This window comes from Nycticebus coucang, chromosome 1, assembly GCF_027406575.1.
Source record: "Nycticebus coucang isolate mNycCou1 chromosome 1, mNycCou1.pri, whole genome shotgun sequence".
NCBI lineage: Eukaryota > Metazoa > Chordata > Mammalia > Primates > Lorisidae > Nycticebus > Nycticebus coucang.
Window position 1 is genome coordinate 92,630,843 of NC_069780.1, and position 8,851 is coordinate 92,639,693.

General features: G+C 42.0%; 1 protein-coding gene across 1 annotated transcript; it reads right to left on the minus strand.

The window, feature by feature from the left end:
• Positions 1–1,934: 1,934 nt before the first annotated feature.
• On the minus strand, positions 1,935–3,408 carry LOC128590646 (aspartyl/asparaginyl beta-hydroxylase-like). The gene has a single exon (XM_053598030.1). The coding sequence runs from the start codon at positions 3,406–3,408 to the stop codon at positions 2,416–2,418; it is 993 nt and encodes a 330-aa protein (XP_053454005.1). The 3' UTR covers positions 1,935–2,415.
• Positions 3,409–8,851: the final 5,443 nt, after the last annotated feature.

Genomic DNA, 8,851 nt, shown 5'->3' on the forward strand with positions numbered 1-8,851 from the left:
AAATAATAAAAGGACTTGAGGATAAGAAAAAAAAAAGAAAAGTATTTTGTTTTAGGATATTAAAAGTCGATGACCATCCTCTTCTGGCTTAAAAGGTTTCAGCAGAGAGATCTGAAGTCATTCTAATATTCTTCCCTTTGTAGGTAATGGATTTCTTACGTCTGGTTGTTTTCAGAAGGTTCTCCTTCATATTATCTTTAGTAAAGTTAATTATGATATGCCTGGGGGATGTCTTATTTGAATTGAGTCATGCTGGGGTTCTGAAACTGTCTGCTATCTGAATTTCAGAATCTCTAGGCATGTCTGGAAAATTCTCTTTCATTATTTCATGGAGAATAGCCTCTGTGCCTTGCAAAGCCACTTCATCGCTTTCAGGAATTCCAATGAGGCGGATATTAGCCTTCTTCACATTATCCCAGAGCTCTCTGAGAGAATGATCCATTTTTGCTCTCCATTTCTCTTCCTCTTTGAGAGTTTGGGAGCATTCAAAGGCTTTGTCTTCAATGTCAGAAATCCTTTCTTCTGCTTGCTCCACTCCGTTACTGAGGGATTCTAATGTATTTTTCAGATCTTTGAGGGCTACAAATTCTTTCTTCAATGTGTCAAAATCTTTGGTGGTTTTATCTTTATATTTGTTGAATTCTTTTTTCTTTTTTTTTAGAGAATCATTTTGTATTTTATTGCACTAAAATAACATTTAACAGAAGACACTGACATTACTTTCAGAAATCCACTGATGTTGCCCAATGGGCACTTATTTGTAAAGACAGGATCATTAATTCAGATACTTGGAATTAAAAAATATTTAAAGATGACCACAGCATAATGAATTGTCAATTTCCAGAGTTCTAGAGATGATTATAGATAAAAATCCAGCAAAACTTATTTTACTTATTTATCAGCTTTATGTCACTTCTAAGTTTCCCTAAAAAAATACAGCTTTGTAAAAAGTAGTTTTCTATAGTTCACAATATGAAGAGCTTTATTAAGATTTGAGTATCAACTCTGTATTACTCATGTCACAGCTTTAGAAAACTATTGCTTTTCTTACTAACTTATTACTATTTCAGGTTTCACGACACATTGAGGCAGAATGGAGAACTCAGTACACTGTAACTATGATCTACAATGATAAAAACATAGAATCTCTTTGATTTCAACCCTAAAGCAGGAAAAGATAAAGTCATCTTATCTTAATGTTAATAGAATCAAGAGCTAACCCGGACACATAAATGAAACCACTTCTATGGCTTTTCTTAGAGCTCACGGTTCTTTGCAAATGATGTGGTAGCTACCTTCCTTTCTGACAAAGGAATATTTTCATCATGGCAACCATTTCTGAGCTGAAAATAAACCACATTAAATACAGAAGAAAATCTTCAGTGTAAAAGGGAGAAGGCTCATCTGTTGTGAAATAGCAGCAGGCTTCCGGCTCTGGGAATGCTTTTCATGTCCCCTAAATCAACCAGCTGGGGGCGCCACTGAGCTCCTCTAGCAAGAGCACTGAGCAGGCTCTAAGGCAGCAGGGCGTTACTTAATTAGCCAAAGGCAGAACAATCTTTATGCACCAGTGATTTATATATATATTTTCTAAACTTTAAATAAATGCTGAATGGACATTCAGCATCTGAATGTCAGATGATGAGTCTGAGAAAGCATTTGGTGTGACAGAACAGGTCATTCTTTTTCTTCGTGTCTTGACAGAAAATTTTAGTTTTGCTCTCATTTTGAAAAATAAATAAATGATAATTTAAAACTACCATTAACATATTAAATTTTGCTAACCAACCAGCTAAAAGCTACTGAAACCTCAAAATCTGAGTTTTCACCTGAATACTAGAAATTTGTGATGAGACTATCAGCACAGATACAGTACAGCTTACACCTTCACAACTAAGGATGATCTGTTAGTGTTCTGAGGCAGCCAGCCCAGAGCAGTCTAAACAGCTTTTAAATCACATTTAACAACAAGTCAGTTCTAAAAGTTAGTGTTCATTCCTACAATATACTAAAGCCCTCCAAAGACAACTGCTGCTACATCATCAATATCATTATTAACTGTTGTCAAAAAAAAAAAAAATACACACACACACTTAAAGTCACATAAGACTTAAAAACTTTGTCACAAAAAGAAAAAAAAAGAAAAGAAACCCAATGAATCAACTAATGCTATCAAAAAAGGACACGCAGGAATGTAACATTACATTTTTTAGAAACATTAGTTTCTAAAAAAAATAATAATAAAAATACACTAAAATGCCAGTGGACTACAATGCATTCAAGACATCTTTAGTGCTCTCTCCCAAAGATCTTGATCTGCTCGGTAACTGCTTCACAAGATCTAGCACAGCCATCTTTTGGAGCGTATGGTTAGGCTGGTCCTCCTGTGGTAGTAGGGGCAGTCTTTTTGAAGCTTTAAGTATCTGGTGGGACTTCCTGCTGTTCTTCTACCAGAGGAACAGTGACTTCTGCAATTACATTTGAATCTTCTACACTGTATACAGTAGTATCTGAGATTTCTATCCTTTCCTTTTCTGAAGGTTCATTTTCTGAAAGTTCATTTTCCACAGGATTGTTTTCTGAAGGTTCATTTTCCAAAGGTTCATTTTCCAAAGGTTTGTTTTCCAAAGGTTCGTTTTCCAAAGGTTCATTTTCCAAAGGTTCATATACTTTTTCATCATAGTCTTGGTATGTTACACCATCTTCGTCATGCTGCAATCTTCCATCAGCTACTAATGGTTCACTGGAATCTGGAGCTTCCTGTTCATATGTCTTCTCTTCCAAATCCTGATGGTAGTCCTGTGAATCTTCATGAAATGTTTCAGGTTCCAGGGTCTCAGATTTATCATGTACATCAGGGGCCGTGAGGAAGTGGTCATCCTCCAGGTGTGGTTCTCCCACCGGGGCACCGTCTTCTTGCTGCAGGTCTTCTCCTTCAACATGTTCTCTGTGTACCATTTCATGGAGAGGGGGCTGGATTTGTTCGTTTATTTCATCTTCGATATTCTTGGGTTCTGCCCCCATAGGAGCCTGCTCCTCCAGCTCAGCATCTGGCTCCGCTTCTGGTGGGACTTTGGGCTCTGAAGCAGATCTTTCCTTAAGTCCTAATAAAACTTTGGATTCATCTACATCAAAATCTCCATCACGATCAGGGTCATAGATTCCTAGTTTTCCTGGAACTTCCTCATAATCAACAAGCTCAAACCAAACAACCGCTACTGATGTCCAAACTCCCAGCAACGCGATGACCATGAACCACATGAAAAAGGAACTTCCAGAAAGTCCTCCTTTCTTCCCATTCTTGTGTCCTCCATGCTTTGTCTCTCTCCAGGCCTGTGCCTGTGCACCGCCCGCCATGCCTCCGAGGACTTCCACCCGGGTGCGGCCACGCACGCCCGGCCCTCGCATGTGCCAGACCTGTGACTCCCTCCCGAGGCGAGAGCACGCGGCTCGCCCGCCCCTCGGCCACGCCACTTCCCCATATTTGTTGAATTCTTGAGACAACTTTTGAATTTCTCCTAGAATTTGTAATTCCAACTTTTGAATTGTTCCTCAAATTTCTAATTCCAACTTTTTCTCCATTCTATTTATCTTGTTTGCAATCCGAATTCTGAATTCAATTTCTGACATCTCAGCCAGTTGTTTATGAATGAGATCTTCAGTTACATCTGGCATATCCTTACTTGGCAGGGTTGATCTACTCTGGTTATTCATGTTACCAGAGTTTTTCCACTGATTTCACCCATGATTATTTTATACTGTTTGACTAGAGAGTGGATAAAGAAAAGTTGGGTTCGGGGCTCCAGGAGTAGTGATTAACCATGCCTTTGCCCAAAAGCTGGGACTGGTGTCTGTACCTTTTCCCCTGGAGCTTTGCTGAGGACCCGTACAGTGCTATGGCTTGAGAAACTGGGGACCTGCCAGTTGGCTCTGTCTTGTTTTCAGCTGTCTCTGTCCAACCCTAGTGAAGCATTACTTTGGGTTGAAATCTCAGCTGTGGAGAAATACCTGCAATTAAGTCACCCCACCCCTCACAGGCAACAATTGGAAAAGGAAAAGGAAACCTTTCTACAACCACACACCCAGGGTACCACTTGGATACTCCTCAGGCAATTGGCTCAGTTCAAAAGGTCCAAATCAATTGTCTCAGTCAGCACCTGTCTCAAGTGGGACAGTTTAAAACGTCTCTGGCAACTAGATCACAGGGTTCTGCTGACAACTCAAATATGACTTGCTCCAGTGCTCTGTGAGGTCAGGAGGACCCACGCAGCAAATAGATTAGTCTGGGAAGGTTGATGCCTACTTCTCCACATTGCACCTCTGTCACACCCAGTCACTGATAACCCCATAGAGCTGTGATCCAGTTGCCTCCAATGAGCAGATACTCTACAGAACAGAACAACTTTTTGTTTTTGTTCCTGCTAAATTCCCCTGCAGAAGAGAAGCTGTTTTGAGTTCAAAGAACCTGTGCCTCAAGCCCTGTCTTTGCTGCTGCAGGTTTGTATTCACAGCATGGTTAGCTGTTATTTCTAGCCTCTTGCTCTCTTTTGTTTAGGCTAATGATACCCTGAGGGCCGGGTGCGTCTCAGGATCAGTAAAGTGGTCCTCTGGGTCAGCCCTGCCCTGGAGTCTGCCAGCACTGTGCATGCATTTTCTAGTCCCTGCACCCCATCCAGCTCAGTACCGCCTCAGGCAAACCCTTTACTCACAGGGCCTGTGTTTCTGTCCCAGATCTGTTCCGCTGGTGGTTGCCACCTTAGAAGATGCCCAGCCTCCTCTGGTTGCCCACAGAGACAGGGGATATGACTCCAGAATATCCAGGGGTGAGCCATATTGTTGCCAAAAATGGCTGCTGCTCTGCACCCTGGGGCACTGCTGCTCCTGTGTGGTTCCCTCTCAGCCGACCATCCTCTCCTCACTCCTGTGCCGCAGAATCAGCACTGAACAGTAGCAGTCCAGGCCCTGTCCACAACTCTTGAGAAAACACCCAAGAATTTAGACTCCTGGGGGACAGCCCTCCAGATCTCAGAGTGAGAGTGTCGGGGAGTGCTGGGAACTCAGAATTGCAGGTAGAGAATATATACAGTTTTACACAGTTTTATGCCTGGCAGGAGAGAACCATGGCACCCTAGTAGGGGATATAGGTCCAGTTTTTAGAGGGTCTCTCCCATGGAGTATAATGGGAGGACTTTTGAACTCTGCTCATTTGTTTACGGGGTACTCTGAGTTGTTCTCATGGGAGAGGGGACTCCCGTCTGCTTGGTGATGGAGTTTGTACATTTTGTTTGTATCCTTGGGGTTGTAGCTCACCTCAGCAAGATTGATGTGCGTTCTTCAACCTTCTCTCTTGGTGCAGCTCTAATCCACCAGGTTACTTGCTAAATTTCTGTCCTTTAACTCTCCATCCGATGGGAGCCTCTCTGCTGGGGATCTGGAGAGGGTGGCTGAGAAGTAGGGATCGTGGGATCATGGTGGTGCTAAGGAGTGTAGGCAGAGGGAAGATCATGGTGGTGGGCTGGATCCGGAGGGCTAGGACCAAGGGATGAACTATTAGAAAAGCTGGGGATTTGGAGCCCAAAGATCTGAATTTGATCCTCATTCACTCTCCCACTACCTATCCTTCCCGTTCCACATTTCCTTCTCCCACCTGTTCCTCATTATGCCTCATTTTTGAGCTTTCTACCTCTCCTTTTTCTTCTGCACTAGATTCCCTCTGCACATTCCCTTCTTTCTGGTGTTTTTGAACCTGGTTTTCCTCTTACAGTCTCATACATTTATTAATTTACAAAAATATTAGAATTTGTCCTGGATTATTTCCTTCTTTATTAGTGTAGTTGAATGTTAATTGTTTTTAGGTAACTTTTAATTTTTGTATTTTCTCTTTGTTACCTTAAATCAAGGGTGAATCTTTGTTTCATTGGAAAGGAACTCTTCAGTGGAATAAAGATACAAATGTATCTTTTAATAGAGATATAATTTGAGCTAAACAAAAAAGACAAAGGATTTTGTTTTCAGCTGAAGAATTAAGGACATGTGAATGGATTAAACATAGTAAATCAGGCTGGGCATGGTCGTTCATGCCTGTAATTTCAGCACTCTGGGAGGCCAAGGTGGGTGGATTGCTGGAGCTCACATGTTTGAGACCAGCCTGAGCAAAAAACGAGACCCTGTATGTACTAAAAATAGGAAAACTGAGGCAAGAGGATTGCTTGAGCTGGAGTTGGAGGTGAGCTATGATGCCACAGCACTCTACCCACAGCAACAGCTTGAGACTCTGTCTCGAAAACAAACAAACAAAACAGATAATAAATCAAAGGAGAAAAGTAAAGAAAAAAACAGTCAGTTCTTAACAATGCATTAGCTGGTTATCTAAGTAAAGTGGTTTTTACTCTCTTCTACCCCCAGACCAGTTTCGAAATCCTAAACAAGTTAATTAAAGCAACATTCACAACATTTTGTAACGTCACTCACTCTGCAAGTTATAGAAATTGCTACCATTTAGTGGTTGATTAGAGTGTGTCAGTCTCTGTGCTGAATACTTAACCTACGTTAGTACACATGTAATATTCCCAGCACCCTGTGAGATAGACATAATTTCCATTTTATAGATGTGAAAACTGTGATGTATAGAAACTGAGATCATATAGCTACATAGTGGCAGAGCTGTGTGACTCCTGTGCTTGTAAACATTACCCTGGTCTATGAACTTAACGAGCACTGCATCACCCTTCTGTAAAGGAAGCAACTGTGTGGGGGGACAGGCTTTAACCTATTGTTAAAGCTATGTTTGGATTTAGGTCTTGGTTTTATTTGCTCATTTTATCTTTGATTTTTTTCTCTTGGAAGGCTAGACTTATATTATTTAGTTATATCCAATCATAAAGCAACCATGAACACAAATCTCCAGTCGGCAAACAACTCTGACAAGCTTGCTGTATGTGTATTTCTGTAGTCCGATTCCATGTCCAAATGGCAATTTCATTCATACTTCTCTCTCTTTTTCTCTCCAGCTCCTTGTCTTATCTTTATCATATCCCCTGACTCCTCTGATAATGTATCCTCCTTTTCTTTTAGAAAAAAGTAGAATTGCAACTCTTTTACCGTCCCACCACAGGCTGTACCTCCCATCCCACACCTCAATCTCTACTCTCTCCTGTGAAGGATAAAGCAGTTTGCCCTCATCAAAGGCACTGTTAGGTTGGCCAAGCTAACTTTGTGAGACTGTTACAGGTGGACGTAACTCAGATAAGGGAGACGTGCCTCAGGCTGGTTGCATCTCTCCACCTGTCCAGCTACAAACCCATAAGAAATGTTAGTACCACAAATTTCTGACACCCTGATAAGAAGAGCTGGCCAGAGAGACCCAATAATGAGCTGCCCATTCCTGGCACCCTGATAAGAAACACTTGTTTGTAAAGTCAGCTGCTCTTCAGCCTGCCAGAAAGAACTGCCTCCCTCTCTAAGGCTGCTGACATCTCCTGAGACTTCAGCCCATTTGTATCCCAAGTGTAAAATAAACTTCCCTGCATGTTTTTTACATTTGTTCTCCTGTATTTTGATCTGGCCCTCATCACCTATCACGCACGCATTCCGTGTGTGATCAGGATCCCAGGGACTCCTTCCTTCTCAGATGTTCCCGCTGTGTTTATCTTCTTTCTCTTATACAACAGAAGTTTCTTCCTTTTTACTGAATTGTTCTCACCAGAGTGTGGACACTACTGTGCATTCCACCTGAAAAGGGTCCTCTCTTTAGCCCTCATTCCGCTTCAGCTATGGTGATCAAAATGCTCCTCTTCACTGCAAATCTTGCTGGATGCTCTGTAGCAGCTGTCTCCATTTCGTCACTACCCCTTTTCTCCTCAGCCCACTCCCATCAGGCCTGTGTCCCCAACGGCCCACTGAGGCTGCACTGGGCAACACGAGCAGTCCTCACGCTCACTGACACCGACGCCAGCGGCATGTGACACAGCTGACTGCTCTCTCTTGGTGAAGGATTTTCCTCCCTGAGATTCTGTGATATCTTCTTTTCTTGGTTTTCTCCTCCTGATAATCACTGGTTCTCTGTCCCTTTTGCTTTCTCCACTTGACCTTTAAATGTCAAGCTGCCTGGAGGCCTTTCCATTCTCACACTCTTGCAGGTGTTTTCCTACCTGTGTAAATGCTCTGTACTGCAACAACTCCCAACTATCTCTAGCCCGAGCTTTCTTCAGAAACCACTCACCTACCGAACATGTCATTTGGATGTCTAGTAAATATTTCAAACTCACATTTTTTTTCCCAGTTCTTCCTCTGGACTTCTCAACTCAGTACATGAAACCATCTTGATTTCTTCTCTCTTTTTTATTCCTCATATTCAGTGTATCTGTCGCAGTGCTTCTGCACTAACTTTAAAATATCTTCTGTCCGGTACTCTTCAATTCTTACTGCTGTCCCCTCAGGCCAGGATGCCTGGACTGCTGTTGTGCTTTCCTCCTTGGCCCTCTGCTTTCAGTCCTGCCTCCTCTGCAAGTGAGTTTTTGCATTGATCCATTCAAATTATTTCTCAGTACAATGAAAGAAAAAATTTATTTCATTTAAGTTTTTAATTTTTTTATTTTTTGCAGTTTTTGGCCTGGGTTGGATTTGAACCCGCCACCTGTAGCATATGGGGCAGGTGCCCTACTCCTTTGAGCCATGGGCACTGCCCAAGAAAGTATTTTAAAGCCACAGGCACAGATGTGCTCTTAAAAATAAATATTATTTTTTTATTCCATGAAAGACTCAAGTACAACTACCTTTGCATTGACCCCTGATGAATCTAACAATTTTGAAAACTTCTCAGAGAAAGGAAGATAAGAAGAGCCCAGGGAAC